The sequence below is a fragment of the Bufo bufo genome, chromosome 2 (assembly GCF_905171765.1).
Source record: "Bufo bufo chromosome 2, aBufBuf1.1, whole genome shotgun sequence".
Lineage (NCBI taxonomy): Eukaryota > Metazoa > Chordata > Amphibia > Anura > Bufonidae > Bufo > Bufo bufo.
The window spans coordinates 189,137,289-189,154,670 of NC_053390.1; the positions used below are offsets into that span (position 1 = coordinate 189,137,289).

The following is a 17,382-nucleotide window of genomic DNA, read 5'->3' on the forward strand; positions in this document are numbered from 1 at the left end:
GAATGAGGCTTTAGAGTCAGAGATAGATTGTCCCTACAGTTAAATAGGTCATGTTCCCATTAATTGTTGGATTTCAACCAATAGTCCAATTTTGGGAGAAAAATGGCTTTTTGTTTGGGAATACAACAAGTAACTTATCCTTTATCCTCTCCTAACAAAATAGGACAGTGGCAGTTTTGCCTTCTTTGTACACTCAGGTGAATGGACCTTTTGTCTGAGTCTATGAACATGGGACACCAGCTTCATTACCTGTTTCCTAAGTTCTACTTAGTGGTAACAACTAGAATTTACAAACGAGCTGCACTGAGATGGTGATATTCATGGGATTATTAACTTCTGATGTGTTCAGCAATCTTCATCTTACACTGAACGCTTGCTCAGTCATACAGTAGTTGAGTATTGGGGATAGAAGATCAGCCATTATTTTAGATCAGGTATGGGCCAACCCGAGGCTCTCCAGCTCTTGCAAAACTACAACTCCCAGCATGCCCAGTCTGCCTACAGCTATTAGCCTACAGTAGGGCATGGTGGGAGTTGTAGTTTTACAACAGCTGGAGAGCCGCAGGTTGGCCAGCCCTGTTTTAGATAGTTACCATTGTTGTTGCTTTTTATTGCAGCACAATTTTTTTCAATGCCAAGTGGTAAGGCCACTTTTGGATGACACTTCTTCGTGTGCATGAAATGATTATCTGGATTTTTTTTGGGATAATGCTTGTTATCTTCTTTTATTTCACAAAACACATCACTAGATGCAAGCCACTGGGTTCTCTACTTACACTGGTGTACCTAATTTTTAAAGAGTCTTTGTCAGCCTGATCAATTCTATTAAACCAGTGATACAGCCTGGTAGGGGTTGATCATGATGATAAAAACATACCACCCCTGATTAATGACAGTATGTTGCCCCATTTTTATTCATTTTATCCTTTCACACCAGACCTTTAGACCTCTCAATACTTAAAGGGGTTGTCCAAGTTATATTTATTGATGTCCTATCCTAGGGTAGGTTTCCAATATCAGATTGGCGGGGGACCGACACCCGGCACCCCCCACCGATCAGCTGTTTGAAGAGAAGGCGCGCGCCGTGCCAGCGCTGCCTCCTCTTCATTGTTTACCTGCTCGCCGCCTCCGCAGCATTGAGCAGGTATAATTACAGCCAAGTGGTCCATTCATTTCAATGGAACGGATCGCTCCTATACAAGTGTGGATAGGTCATCAATAAATATAACTTGGACAATCCCATTAATTCGCATAAATCATTTGATACAGCATAACTTATAGGAAAACATCACCAATACTAGACGGTTTCAAATATGACACGTGGTAAGCCACACTAGTTATTACAAATGGGAAAAAATGGTATTAAAGATATAACCAAATGTTGACTACCATGATATGGTTTACCCTAGTACTTAGTTTAAAGGGAGTCTGTCACCAAATATGATGTTATGCACCGCTCCTTAGCACACCTATCCATGATTCAAATTGTACCTTTGTCATTTTCTTCTAACTTTCACCAGCAGGAAAAATGCAGTTTAAATACATATGCAAATGAAGGCTCGCAAGTGCCCAGGGGTGGCGTTCTGTGTGTAGGTGCCCAGGCTGCTCTGCCTTCCTTTTACATTACTCTCCCCGCCTCTTCCTTGGCCCGCGGTCATCCACAGGCCCGGCCGAGATCCACTGTGGGCACGGCATCGCTACATGCAGTGCACATAGCGCGGCCTCCAGTCCTCCTGTTTGATTCTGGTCCGCCCCCCAGTCACTGGTTTTGCGCCGTTTGCTGACACATGCGCATCACAGTGCACATGCCCGGGCCGGCGGTGCACTGCGCACACATGGGATCTTGGCCGGGCCTGTGGATGACGGCGGGCCAAGGAAGAGGCTGGGGAGGAGTAATGTAGAAGGAAGGCAAAGCAGCCTGGGCACCTACACACAGAACGCCGCCCCTGGGCACTTAGGAGTCCTCATTTGCATATGTATTAAACTGCATTTTTTTCCTGCTGGTGAAAGTTAGAAGAAAATGACAAAGGTACCATTTGAATCATGGATAGGTGTACTAGAGAGCCATGTAAGCGGTGTATAACGTCATATTTTGGTGACAGACTCTCTTTAAGCGGGTTTTCTAGTTTAGAAGATATTTGCTAAAATACCCTACTAAAAAGTTTCTGTTCAAAACTCTAATTTAATTTAAGCTCATTTAATAGTCTGAATAGAGAAGGGTTTCAAACAATGTCTCTTATGGAGGACATGGCATTTCTGTGCATTACATGAACAACCTGTTGATTTCAATGTGGACCATTCTCCTGTGGTAGTATTGAAGGTATAATGAAGCACTTGCTGCCTGGTTCTACCACACATTGATCCCTATGGGTTTTAGCAACAATACACCCTGTGATGAACTGATAGTGAGCGGATCTTTCTAATGAAAGGTGTACCCAATGTTTGATAACTCTTTTAAATAATGCAGTGAATCCCTGGTGACACTAAGGCCTCTTTCACACAGGCGTCGCGTGTGATGGCCAGAGATAAGATGCGGGTGCGTCGCGGGAAAATGAGCAAGTTCGGGTTTGGGTTAGGTGTTGTGTAGATTTTATTATTTTCCCTTATAACATGGTTATAAGGGAAATAATAGAATTCTTAATACAGAATGCTAAGTAAATTAGGGATAGAGGGTGTTAAAAAAATAATACTAATAATATTAAACTCACCTCAATCCACTTGTTTGCGCAGACACGGCTTGTCTTCTTTCTTCTTCTTTGATGACCTGGGAGAAAGGACCTTTGGTGACCTCACTGCGCTCATACATGGTCCGTCACATGGTCATCACCATGGTGATGGACCATGTGATGAGCGCAGTGACGTCACCAAAGGTCCTTTTCTCCCAGGTTATCAAAGAAGAAAGAAGAGAAGCCAGGCTGCGCGAATAAATATTTATTATTTTTTTTTAACCCCTCCATCACTAATTTAACTTAGCATTCTGTATTAAGAATGCTATTATTTTCCCTTATAACCATGTTATAAGGGAAAATAATAAAGATTGGGTCCCCATCCCGATCGTCACCTAGCAACCATGTGTGAAAATCGCACCGCATCCGCACTTGCTTGCGGATGCTTGCAAATTTCCCGCAGCCCTATTCACTTCTATGGGGCCTGCATTGCGTGAAAAACGCACAATATAGAGCATGCTGTGATTTCACACAACGCACAAGTGATTGCGTGAAAATCACCGCTCATGTGCACAGCCCCATAGAAATAAATGGGTCCGGATTCAGTGGGGGTGCAATGCGTCACCTCACGCATTGCACCCAGCGCGGAAAACTCGCTCGTGTGAAAGGGGCCTAAAGCTGGCCTCACAGATGAGTTTAACTATCGAGCCACAGCTGCTGAATACATCAGGTTGTATCCAGTCTGGTAGACAGCATATGTCTCAAAAGTCTAAAAGATTAAATAGTGCTACAAAAAGTCACTCTTAGGGCTCGTTCACAGGACCGTATTTCTTTTTCAGTGTTTTGCAGACCGATTTTCACGGATCTGTTGTTCCGTTTTTTTGTTTCCATTGTGTTTTCCATTTCTGTTCCCGTTTTTCTGTATGGCATATACAGTATACAGTAAATACATAGAAAAAATTGGGCTGGGCATACAATTTTCAATAGATGGTGGTTCTGCAAAAACAGAACGGATGTGGAAGACCATACGGATGCATTTCCGTATCTGTTCTGTTTCTTTGCGGACCCATTGACTTGAATGGTGCAACGGAACGTGATTTACTGGAAATAATAGGACATGTTCTATCTTTCAACGGAACGGAAATACGGAAACGGAATGCATACGGAGTACATTCCGTTTTTCTTGTGGAACCATTGAAATCAGTGGTTCAGTATACGGAACGCAAAAAACGGTCCATATACGCAACGCAAAAAACGTTTGTGTAAACGAGCCCTTATAGTGCTGCAAAAAGTCACACTGTAGCCCAGGCCACACGCACATTAGTGCCTGCAGCAACCAACAGCTGGGAAACCACATGTTAGAGCCTTAGAGCCACATATGGCTCCTAAGCCACTGGTTGGAAAACATTGTCCTATTGTGTTTCTCATGCTGAAAGTTACTAACATACCAGAAAAGTATACTTGCATAAACAAGTGCTTGGGAATTACTGTATTTACAATGGTATAAAATATAGCTTTTGTTACTAGATTTGCTATGGAAACAAAAAAAAATTTTTAAACCCGCTAAAGAAATTGGAGAGAACGAGGGAATAAATAATTCCAACACAGGTTGGAGACATGTTAATTAACGACAGCACTATATTTTATTTTTTTAGAGCCCACTGTGAGTCTTGCTCAAGGAGGATTCAACAGCAACCTGTAAAGCCAGCCAAGATCTCTATGACCTTCCAAAGAACAGTCACATTCCATGTCACTATGACCCTTCTTCCTGTCCGGGACAGCACTTCATCTACTAGAATGAAGGCAACCACTGAATGATAGTAGCAATCAATCAAACACTGTATACTAAGGCTGACTCATGCTGAACTGTATGCTTCAGTTCACTGGACTGATATCAAGTGTAGACTACTGTCCTCTGCTTAAATGACTGCACCAGCAAAGCAGGAGACCATTGTTTGCTAAGCAAAGGACAACCTTAAAGACCAGATGGATGAAGTAGCAAATACTGACTTGACGATGTACAAGGGCTTAAGCTCACAATATACTGTATAACTAGAGAATATTTCCAGTCTCTAGTAATACACACCACTAACAATTCTTTACAGGCACATGCTGGGGACTTTCAATTCCATGATTCTTATTAATCAGTCTAATTTCCTGATGGCAAACATACATTTTTAGGAGTTTGTTCTTTGATTTGCACTTGAGCTGACTGTGTCATACCAAGTCAGTGAGTGTTTGTCTATTAGTATTGTGTATTAGTATGTTAGAGATGTTGTATTGGTACAACATAAATATGAATGAAAGCTATAACCATGTGTATAGCCACTACATGAGATGTTAACCAGGGTTAGGTTGGCGAGTGGCTGTGTATGTGTGTACATATGTATAAACCCTGCCCTAAGGAGATAGCTACAATATGTTATTAATGTAGAGTAGTTCCAATGAGGGCGTTATTTATACTTATTTTAGTGAACCCCTTCACAAATCAGGATTATACTTTAGTTTACAAGACTAAAATGGGTAGTGAGTTTCAGATTTTCTGTGAAGGATGGCTCTAACCAGCTTAGAACAGTATAGGAGAAATAAAAGAGAGGAGGAGGTTACACAAAAGTTCAGGGATTAAGAAGAACCCTGGAGAAGTTGCGCAACCTAGGGCGCCTACAGTGATGGACTAAATCAGGAGTGGTAGTAAATTAAACGCCACAAAAGTCAAGAAAAGATTTTAAAAAAAGGGGGGGTCACCAAAAAAAGGGAAGGCAGCTAAAAATTGTGTTAGCTTAAGCTTAACACTTAATCATCAGGATGTAAAAGACAGACGAAAAAGATGACAGTGAAAGGGTGAGAAAAGGACTAAATTAGACGTTTACCCACTGTCACATAAATGTAGGAGAGATGGGATGGGAAAGAGAAGGGGGGAAAGGAAGAGTAAGTGGAGGATGGGTGTAGCGCCAATCCCTAAATAATCAGTGGTCCCGTGATAATAGTAAAGGGAAATGACAAGAGGTGAAAATTACACCATGCCCAGTCAGATGGACAATTATATATAAATCTATAGGGACCAAATCCCCAAATTGCACGCATATACAAAACAAGATGAAATAGATACACCGACGGTGAAACGGTAGTCCCTTCTGCTTAGAGAAGCATCAGGGAATAGAGATGGTGGTCCCTTTGTTGGTCCCTTTTTGGGATGGCAGAAGCCTAATAAACAAGAAGGTCTCAAAGAAATAAAAAGAATAAACAAGTAAATAAAATAAATATAAATATCAACTCACTTCACTTGGGGGCTGTCTCCAGAATAAAACTCAAGAACTCAAGACCACCTGGGACGTTAACCCCCCCCCCCCCCCCGGCCAGAATCGCATGTAGCATTGGTAGACATTCATGGCAGCACACATATCCAGGGCTTCTGGTGACACTTTTTTATTCAATAATATGTGGCTCAACGCATTTCGGGGGCTACTTGTAGTATAGCTTCCTCAGGAGCAGTATATTTTTATATTAGCTGCTCCTGAGGAAGGGGGTATTATACAAGTAGCCACGAAACACGATGAGCCACATTTTATCGAATCAAAGAGTGTCACCAGAAGCCCTGGATCTGTGTGCTGCCGTGATCCTCTACCAATGCTACATGCGATCCTGGCTGGGGGGGTTTTAACGTCCAGGTGTCTTGAGCTTTATTCTGGAGACAACCCCCAAGTGAAGTGAGTTGATATTTATATTTATTTTAATTCACTTGTTTATTGCTTTTTATTTCTTTGAGACCTTGTTTTATTAAGCTTCCGCCATCCCCAAAAAGGGACCAACAAAGGGACCACCATCTCTAATTCCCTTGCTGCTTCTCTAAGCAGAAGGGGACTACCGTTTCACTGTGTATATCTATCTCATCTTGTTTTTGTATATGCGTGAAATTTGGGGATTTGCCCCTATAGGTTATATATAATTGTCCATCTGACTGGGCACTCATGGTGTAATTTTCACCTCTTGTCATTTCCCGTTACTATCATCACGGGACCACTGATTATTTAGGGATTGGCGTTACACCCACTCCACTTACTCTTCCTTTCCCCCCTTCTCTTTCCCATCCATCTCTCCTACATTTATGTGACAGTGGGTAAACGTCTAATTTAGACCTTTTCGCTGTTATCTTTTTTCGTCTGTCTTTTACACCCTCTAACCAGCTTAGGCTACCTTCACATCTGCGGCCGGCTGTTCTGGCAGAGACTGGTAGGATTCGGCTGGATGCAGTGGTTTTTGTCTGGCCAATTCTTGGGATATTTGCCAGGTAGCAGGTAGATTATAGTCAATGGGATCCGGCGGGCAGAAAACAGTATCCAGCAATGCCGGATCCAGAGAACTGGCTTTGCGCAGATGTGAAAATAGCCCTAATATGGTAGCATTCAGTCTTATGCTCAGGGTTGGACTGGCCGACCAGTTCTCTGACACAATAGAGATCCCCTAATAAAACAGGGCACTAGAGTCTAGCAGAAGAAAATGTATTTGAAGCTGACCTTGGAATACGATCAGGGGTACACATACTAGATGAAGAACCTGTAGAGCTGCACAGGGGCCCAGAAGGATAAAGGGTCCACTTCACCCACCACCATACCAAGAAAACACCCAATGTTAATGTCTTTGCATGTTAAGAATTTAACTATTGCCATAGCTGTCGGATTACAATCTGCAAGAGAAGTTGGTACATCATTAAACAACTTGACTTGAAGGAGGTCTATGATAAGTGCCTCGCTATCAAAAACTAGCTGTTAAATAAAAGAGGCCAACATACCTTTCTTGCCCAGTCTTTGCATTATATGAGGGTGGGTTCTTAGGCTCATTTCCTCTGGTGGGCACAAGGAACTTCAGTCTAACACTGCTTATGCCGGCTGTATTTGTCCTCTGCCATAAATTGGGAAAAAGAAGAACTAAAAGTGACTTGATTATGAACAATGATCAAGCATTCTACAACTAAACTACAAGACTCTTTCCAATTCCACATGACATCTCACACATGTAATGGTGCATACAAGGTGTGATGATTGTATGTTACAGGCTTTTTTTCCTCCATATGCTAGGCCATCAGTGTATGATCAGTGAGGGTCTGACCCCTGGGATCCTTACCAATCTGCAAAAAAATGGTCTGAGCTGTACTAAAAGTTAAAGCAATGCATGTCAATGTGCATTAAAGAAGCCCCGAATATCCATATAACACTTTACAGGTAACTTAACGTATACAAATAATTCATGAATGTAAACAGAGTAATATATGATTACATATAAATTACTGTTTAAAAATTCATTTTGTGGATCAGGATCCTGCTTATGAATATAGCTTGTCATTTTAGTAATATTGGCAGAACCCCACAAAAGTGATGCTTCTATTCTGGGTAATTGCTGGAAAACTTTAACGCACATTGTAGAAGGAGGGCAGAAAACCGCACAAAATATAATTTTAGAACACAAGTAGGATTTTAAAATTTTTTTTGGTGTCCTTGGCAGTATGTTGACTTTATAGACTGAATGGGATTTCTTCCAATTCTTTGCTAATAAATGTACATTGGAATTAAAAGGGGGTTCCAGTATTAACTAGCCCCTGCAGTGTGTGGTACGTAAGGAAAAATCATACTTACCTGCTACTCACCACTACATTCCAGCACCCTGGCTCCATTCTGTGATCTTCCTGTCCCTGGCCTGTTCACTCCCTGCCTGGGTAAGGACAGGGTCACACGCACTGCTGTAACCAACTGGCGTCAGCAGTAAAATGTACCCATAGGTCATGTCACGACTGAGGCCAGTCATTGGCTGCACTGCAACACATGATGCCATCCTACCCCAGCCAGAAGTAAACAGGTCAGGCCTGGAAGATCACCGAAAAGGAGCCAGGTGCTGGAACGGAGTGGTGAGGAGCAGGTAAGTATGATTTATTTCATCAGATACCATCTGTAATCTCATACAGTTTTCTGGTACTGTATTACGCTTCAGAAAAATTGTGCGTAATCCACAATGTGTGCAGGTAGCCCTAAGGTCATAGGTCCTAATGAGAAACCTAGTTACCTGCGACAAATTGTGGTTTGCCATTTCCCCTTTAAGACTTGATGAAACTATTTTAAATACCAAATGTTTGTGCACATATTTGGATGACTTTTTATTGCATTATACAAGGTGCATATCAGTTATTTCTCCTGTGGTTTTGTAGAGAACTCTTAGAATGTTGCTCAAGACCAGTGTTATTAAACTTAGTGTTTTTTTTTAAGATGATCATATGTGTTGTATTATAGCAAACACTTTACTGTGTCATGTGTATATTATTTGTATGCTATAAAACCGAATTCCTGTGCTGAGAGGATATCCCACCATAAGAACTTATCACCTATCTACAGACTAGATGAAAAGTATCTGGTTTTGGTGGAGGTCCAACTGGTGGGCCGCCCCTCCTCCAATCACAAGAATGAGGTGCCGGAGTCCCCGGAATGGAACAGTGTTTAGGTGTGCCTGCTGCTGCTCTGTTCATCTCTATGGGACTGCTGAAAGAAGCCGAGTACAGCGCTAAAAGTATTACACGTGTGACTCCCGCTCCATTCCAGAACTCCATCACTTCATTCTTGTGATCAGTGGGGGTCCTAGAGATCAGACCCCCACCAATCAGATACTTATTACCTATCCTGTGGCTAAGGGATACGTTGCTATGGTGGAACAATCCTTTAGGGTACCTTCTATTTTTTCTTCTTTTATAGTGAAATTAGATTTTATGCTTTATGCTTAAGCTGGTCTTTTGCATAGCTCGTTAATGTTATTATCCTTTTAGCCTTTTTTCTGATTTTCAATACAAGAACCTTATTTGTTTGTATTCTTTGGTTGAGGTTTGTCTGCAAATATATATTACACATTTAATAGGGGGACGGGTGGGAGCAGTTTTCCAACCAACTAAAGAACACCTATAAACTCATACACATACTATACAAGTTGGCTGATTTTAACCACTGTGGCTGGCCAATGCTTAAAAATGATAAATGAAGGATTGTTCACGATGGCCAACAGAAGACTACTGTCTGTTTAAAATGTAATTTTGCCAGGTTTACTTTTTTTCAGTTGTTATTAACTGAAACTACATATGTATGGTATGATTGGCTGATTATGCTTAATCACTTGCCAATTTCTGCAAGCCAACTTTGCTGATTTATATTTTTTAAACCATCTCCCTGGTCTGTGTAGTGTAGAATTTTCAAAGGTCGTATGGTTTATATGAGTTATCTAACATATGATTATTCATCCACATTCCAGCCAGTACTAGAATGTGGCCAACTTTCGGGTCATGGTGCCAACAGTTGTCAATCTGCCCCACTGTGCCTAGTCGTTAGGGGTGCTGATGAACGAGTATGATTTTTAAGCCACTTCACTGTACTATTGCTGCTTTTTCTGTTATCAATGCCTAGTAGGAAAGCACCAAGCTAGAGGCAAGACCAATGCTTATGAGAGCTAGCCTATAATTTCCTAGTGAGTTTGTGGTAATCAGTCACTGATTAGATTAGTAATATTGATTAAATTCAAAGCAACTCCTGTATGTGGGTCGGGGGTTTAGACTGGGTCTATTCTACATAACCTAGTATGCCTAAACCCTGCACTAATTTTTTTTATTGCTCATCTCTACTTATAGTCTTCATCTCACACTATTCAAGACATGTCTGTGTGACTGAACAGGTCACAATGTGAAGAGTAGCTTTACCTTGGTGTTACAATTTGTTTAGATTTTTGATCAGTAAAAAAATAAAAATAAAGATTTCTATAGTGCATTATTTGTTCTCACTTGTGCCATCTATTCTGTTCTGAAATTTAATAGAAAAAGAGATATATCATAGATATATTTTGTTTCTGTTTTTTTAAGCAGGTTACATGGGACGTACAAATTGTTACAGGGGTTGTTCAAGATTGGAAAACATGTCTGCTTGTATGTGTATGGGTTTTGTCTGGTATAACAGCGCAGCTCTACTAAAGTGAATGAAGCTCATTTGCAATACCACTTACTTGTTATGAACAGGTGTAGTGCCGTTTTTAAAAGAAAGCAGCCATGTTTTTCAAAGGACTTATTCACACATCTGTATTCATTTTACAGAGGCAAGTACTCAGATCTATTGCATCTAAGTTTTGAATCTGGTAAAGGTCCAAGTTCAGAACTTGTCTCCATGTTTTTTCACCATAGATGCAAAAACAGAAACCTTTTTTTCCAAACTTTTTATCATTTTTCTATGCAACCAATCGGTGAAAAAAATAGACAAAAAACACAAATGTCATTTATGTTATAACTGTAAGTTCCATGGACCCTAGACTTCTATGGGCACGTTTGGTCCACAAAATAGACCAAATCAGTGAATGTTTCCCATTGTTTTTTCTACTCACCAATGGTCAGTATGGATGTGTGTATAAGCTCCCTCCAATAATGAACAACCCCTTTGTTAATTTGGATCTCCTCAAATTCCAAAGGTAAAAATGTGCATTCACTTGTGCAGCATTTACTTTAACTATCTGCTTCTCCACTGAAATAATCAGTTTTGCTTTCACTGTAATTTGAAGGTTGTAATTTTTTATATGAAATGCATTTGTTTATTGCTATTTTGTAATTAATTAAAATATAATATAATATAGGGAAAGGAAGCTGAACAACTAGTTACTTCCATGATTGATACATCCATTTTAAGGTCCATAATGAAATGTGCTCAAAGGCAGACTTACACAACCTGTGGCTAAGTCAAAGACTGTTTTTGGCGTCCTCCAATTGTAAATTAAAAAATTACTTTGGGTGTTATTTGTTTTGCCGTGTCTCATGAAGTACATCATTATTATGAGTTAGAACTATGTACACTAAGCCAATAGCTATAGAATAATGGAACATTAATATTTGGGGTCTGGCAAACAAAAACCCACTAGCGGCTTGCTACCCAAGATGAAATAAGTAGGATGATAACCACTGCACTAGGGAGGTGGTCTATTATACAGCAATAAGATGAACTGTATACTTGTGTCATACTTCAAGCCTTAAACAGTATGCATCCTTATTTTAGAGATAACTTCAATATAAGGATGCAATAAAGCCATACTTGTCGCATTGTATAGAAATGTGGAAATAATATGTTGTTGTATGAGTGTGTTTTATTGTGTTAGCTCATTGTGTGTACATACAACAGTTATTGTGTTATAAGATGGAGGACACTGTTTGTACTTCAGCCGGTTTGAGGAAGCGTGGTACCCTGTTCTTTAATGCTCTTGTCAAAAAAAAAAAAATCTGAACAAAAAAAAACAAGTCTTTATTAAGATATTTTTGTATTTCTTCCACAATAAAATCTATATTGTTAAAACAAAATAAATTATTCAATTTCCTTTATTCCTACTATTGGCTTTGGTCTCCAATAGTGATGAGCGAGCACCAAAGTATTCAGGTGTTCGGCCCGAACACATTGCTATTGTAACGGAACACCTAGCACCCCGACCGGGTACCTCCGTTGATAGTTGCTCCTAGTGCTTTCCGAGGACTCCAAGCACTCCACTTGACACCGTACGCACAGCAGATCCCACGAACCGCCGAAGCTTGGTTGAGGTCTCACCGTCTCCTACCCACCCTGGACCCACGACAAGGCTCCAGGCTCCAGTGGGTGAACCTCTCCTAAAACCAGAGAGCAGGAACAGCTCTTAAAAGAGCTAGTAGTTATAGCCAGGGAGTATAGAAAATCTCCCAGCGTATAGCAATCCCCCAGTGTTGATCAGTTACCCAAACACCAGCCTCAACATGATGAAGGATAAAACAGGCACACTTTATTGAGGGCTACCCGCCAGTATTTATGCAGGTCCCCATCTGGTGGACACACCCAAGGAGCAATTCAATTATCTCTCAGGACAAGGGAAATCGCCAATACACATGTGGAGACAACAGGAGAGAAATCACCACCCAAACACCCAATGTCACACCCCCACAGCAAACACAGACATTTAACATAGCTCAAGTCTGAGTGCATATCATTAGGTGAATGGCACTCAGAATACACGAATACAATAAAATTAGCTATCTGGGTACCCTCACATAACATAAAATACAATTCCCAAAGACAGATTTAAGCTGTGCGGCCGGTCTGTCTTCTCCTTTAAAGTTAGTATGGGCCATAATCCTGAGGCAAGAGGCTGGTAAACAGGTCTCTCCAAAACCCAGTGGCGAGGTTGGTTTCGCCACAGCTATATTCGTGTGCTCGGCCGAGCACCCGAGTATAATGGAAGTCAATCGGAGACAACCAGGCACCCCCTGCCCTGAAGAGAGGAGGATGCGTGGTCCATTGGAAAAGGTCAGAAAGTGACAGAAACACCACCAAAATGGATCGGGAACACCATGGGGACGATGTCTGGATGCATCTTGGACTCCCAGGTCGCTGCTGGGAACCATGTTGTCCGAGTTGTACGCCACTTTTACAGGACTGACAAAAATACGCACAAAAGCCCCCCCCCCCCCCCAAAAAAAATCAATTTTACAGGAAAAATTGTTAGGAAACATTCTTTCCTGTATATTCAATTGTATATAAAGTGCAAGTGCTGCAAAAAAATTACAAGCAAGAGGCACTCCGAAAAAGCCTGTATATCAAATAAAGGAGGGCCTCATTTACATTGTGGTACAATTGTTCAGGTAGTGGGACTCCTACACTCATAAAGCCTATGCACTAAGTGAAAGGGCTGCCAAAAATTACAAGGAACCGGCACTCCAAAAAACCCTTTGTTACACATAAAGGAGGGCATTCATACACACCCTTGAAAAATTATGATTGATGGACTGCTGGTGACCCTCAAAAACATTTGGAGCAAGGGCCTGCTGATCTGACCATTTAAAACCTTAGGGGCGAGGGCCTGCTGCCACCTTGGTTAGAGAAATACTCTAACTTTATTATGCTATAGCTTGGCTATAGTAAGCAAAAAGAATAGGTTTTAATCAGTCACATATAAGAATGTATGCAGATGGGCCAAATTACCCTGAATAATGCAAGAACGTTTTGGGGGGATTCCTAGATTCCTAGTTCTGGGGGATTCCTAGAATCTGTCCTGGGACAGATAAGCGAAACTTAACTCACAGCGGGGGAACTTGAAACAGTGCGTGGGTGAGATGTTATCACAATTCTTTACATATTTAGAGCAAACAAGATGGAGTCACATTTCTCTTCAATCCCCTCTTAGAACCAAATTTCTTAGCTAATATGGTTCTTACCCTTGCCCTTTTCCCTGTATACTGCCAGATATTTTCTAGATCCTTCAGGTGAGTTGCCTTCAGGATTAGGTAGCAGAGTCTCATAAAATGACATATTTGTAATGACATAAGTGGACCGTCTGTGCCGTCTTCCAGAATTAAGGGAGTGCATCCTGGTGGAGGTCAGAGCTGTCTGCTCCCGTTAGTACCTCACTTTGTCCTTTTTCGAGGTCAGAACTGTCTGTCCCCGTTATTACCTTCTTTTGGGGTGCCTCCTTTACCAGTTTTACCCTGGTGGCGAGGACCCAGGTAGGTGCTTCTTCTGTAAGTACAGCTGTGCGGGTCACGGCTACCACTGTAGTCAGTGTTCCGTAGGTGAAGTCTCCTGCGAATTTTCCTTTCTTTAATTTCTTTATCAGCACGATATCTCCCACTTGGAATGGGTGAGTTGGTTCCTGTGGAAGACAAGGAGACTTACAAGCAACTTTTTCCTCAATTTCACTTAGGGCTTTAATCAATCTGTTTACATTTTCTTCTCTAATGAGGTCGAGGTCCCCTTCCTTAGCTTTTTATTAGGGGTCATCCTGATCTCAGCTAAGACTATTGGCAGTATATCTTTCCATTTCTCAAATGTGCCCCCTGTTGCCTTTCTCAATTTATCTTTTAGGGTTCTGTTCATGCGTTCCACAATGCTGGAGCTTTGTGGGTGGTATGGTATATGAAATTTCGATTCAACCTTAAAGGGATTCTGTCTCCGGGTTTTGGCCTATAGAGATACGGACATGCACGGCTAGATCACCGCTAGCATGTCTGCAATATATCTGTCCTATAGGGCTGTGTGGTTTTAATTTCTTTAAAAAAGGATTTTATAGATATGTAAATGAGTCTTGAATGTGTCCAAGGGGCTGCACTAATCTTACTTGTGCCCAGCCGTGCCCAGCCACGCCCGCCTGTGAAGGAGCCCAGCACCGCCTATGTCCTCCGAAATCTCCTCCTTTCATCAACGATAGATGGCCGTAATCTCGCGATGCGCGAGATCGCGCATGCGCAGTGCCGGTATAGTGTTCCTTCCTGTGCTGGCATCAGCCTCAGGGAAAGAACTGCGTATGCGCGATCTTGTTTACCTTTGAGGTGAAAGCTGGCCCTTGGTCAGATTCAATTACCAATGGACAGCCCCACCTTGGAATGATGTCATGTGTCAGTATCTTTGCTACTGTTTTGGCATCTTCTGATCTTGTAGGGTAGACCTCTGGCCATCTTGAGAGCATGTCAACTATGACCAAGGCGTATTCTTGTTTACCTTTCTGTCTAGGTATGTGTGTGAAGTCTACCTGCAGATGTGTAAAAGGAGTGGTGGGGTAATCAAGGTGTTTATGTGGGACTTTGACATTGGTGTTTGGGTTGTTCCTCAAACATGTGATACACCTTCCCCCATAATCTGACACTAACTGTTTAATGCCTGTAGTATAGAAATTCTGTGCTAGCAGCATGTGTGTTGTTTGAATGCTGTTGTGTCCTACTCCATGAAAATGTGCAATAAACAGGGTAGAGCTGTGCTGTGGTATGCATAGTTTCCCCTCTTTGCAGATTAATCCTGTCCTAGGATCGGCCATTTCATCGTCAGTAGCTGAGGACTGGAGATCCACAAGCATCTGTGTTAACTCAAGTGAAGGAGGTACTAAATTCACCATTTGCAATGTGGCCGGGGCCATCAGTGCAGCCTTCTTGGCCTCCGCGTCTGCAAAAGGGCATTGCCTTGGGACACATGATCTTTACCACCAGTATGCTCTTTCAAGTGATCCTCAGGTCCTTTAAGTCCTAATAGGGCATTCAAGATAGGTGTTGGATCTGAGGTGTGTGTTGCGTATTTGATTTGGAGGGAGGGATTGCTGAGGAGTAGATTCTCATATCCAGATAGTCTTTGTGCGGAAATGTGCTGTGTGTGTATGCCTTTGAGAAGGCCTACTACATTATGTGTGGTGTACAGGATAGTCTCATGTCCCATTGTGAGTGGCGTTGCAAGCTCAACCATCATAGCACAGGCTGCAAGAGATCTCAGATAGGCCGGCATTCCTTGGACGGATGCCGGAACCACCTTTGAGAAAAAGGCACAAGTAAAGGCACAAGTAACTTGCCTCCGAGATATTGTGTCAGCAAACCCGCAATGGTTTTACAATTTTGTCGAGCATTTACGTGCAATGTGAGTTTGTAGTCAGGGAGGCCAAAACCCGGACTTGTCATTAAAGAGCATTTCAAATAATCAAATGCATTAAACATTTCCTCAGACCACTGATGAGATCTGGCATGTCTGCCAGAGTGGCTTGTCTCATTACATTGTCATAGTAGGAGCAATCAGGAATCATTGTCTGCAGTAGTTTATCATACCAAGGAAAGATAACATTTCTTTCTTGGTGTGCGGGGTTACTAGGCCCGCAACAGACTGGACTCTTTCTGTGCTGATTCTCCTTTCTCCCTTTGTGAGAACAAAGCCCAAGTACTCAACTTGCTTTTTACACCATTGCATTTTCTTGCGTGACACCTTGTGTCCACATTCAGACAACCATTTCAACAAAGATAAACCATCTGTTACATTGGCCTCCTCTGACACACTGCACAATAACAAATCATCCACGTATTGCAAGAGTACAGAACCCTGGGGGGGGGGGTGCCATGGTTTTAAACTGGCTTGGAGGACAATGCTGTACACTACGGGTGAATAAGGTACAATGGCACAGTTGTGTCACATCAGGTACAATGGGCGCCATAGGGATGATGAGACTATTAATTGCCCTTAAGTCTTGTACAAATCTTACCGTACCATCGGCCTCGTCACTGGATTGATGAGTGTACTGTATGGTGAGACAGTGTCCTCTAGGACTCCGGTCCGTAGGAATTCCTGTATCATGGGTAACCCTTTGATTTTCTCTTTCGATAGTGGGTATTGTTTTTGGTACACCGTGGTTGCATCTGCTCTGAGTGTGGCCCTATATGGAGTACAGTCAATGAATCCTGTGTCATAGTCTCCGGATGACCACAGGTTAGGGTCAATGTCCTCCAATTCTTGTGACTCAAATGTGGTGAGTGTAGGAAAAAATGTTGATGATGAGGGTTTGGCAATGGGTATGAGATCTGATCGCACATCCAGTCCTCCCTGAGATGCAAAAACCTTGAGTTTCAACTTGCAGAACAAATCTCTACCTAAGAGGCTTACTGGACACTCAGGGATGATGCTGAAAGTGTGGTCAGTGATATAATCCCCATGAAAGGATCGGACTTTTTTAAAGGACCTTTGTAAAAATCCCTACACAGGACACTGGACGCTATCTACCATGAAACCTACCTTTCTCCCCGCTACTGTTAGGAGAATGACAGGTGAGTCTTTCCAATGTTTTGTGACCTGTGTGAAAGTGGGGGTAACATCCTCTGGGCAGCATCAGTGTTGACCCTGTTGGTTCCAGTCAATGGGAAACCTTGGGTTCTGGCTATCCCTTACCTGGGGCTGAG

General features: G+C 42.0%; 1 protein-coding gene across 1 annotated transcript in view; it reads left to right on the forward strand.

Annotated features, from left to right (window-relative positions):
- MEGF10 (multiple EGF like domains 10) overlaps positions 1–5,648 on the forward strand; it is a 114,708-nt gene extending 109,060 nt beyond the window's left edge. The window contains 3 exon segments of the mRNA XM_040415978.1: positions 4,322–4,362; positions 4,364–4,426; positions 4,428–5,648. Coding sequence (XP_040271912.1) covers positions 4,322–4,362; positions 4,364–4,426; positions 4,428–4,484 — 161 coding nt within the window. The 3' untranslated portion in view covers positions 4,485–5,648.
- Positions 5,649–17,382: the final 11,734 nt, after the last annotated feature.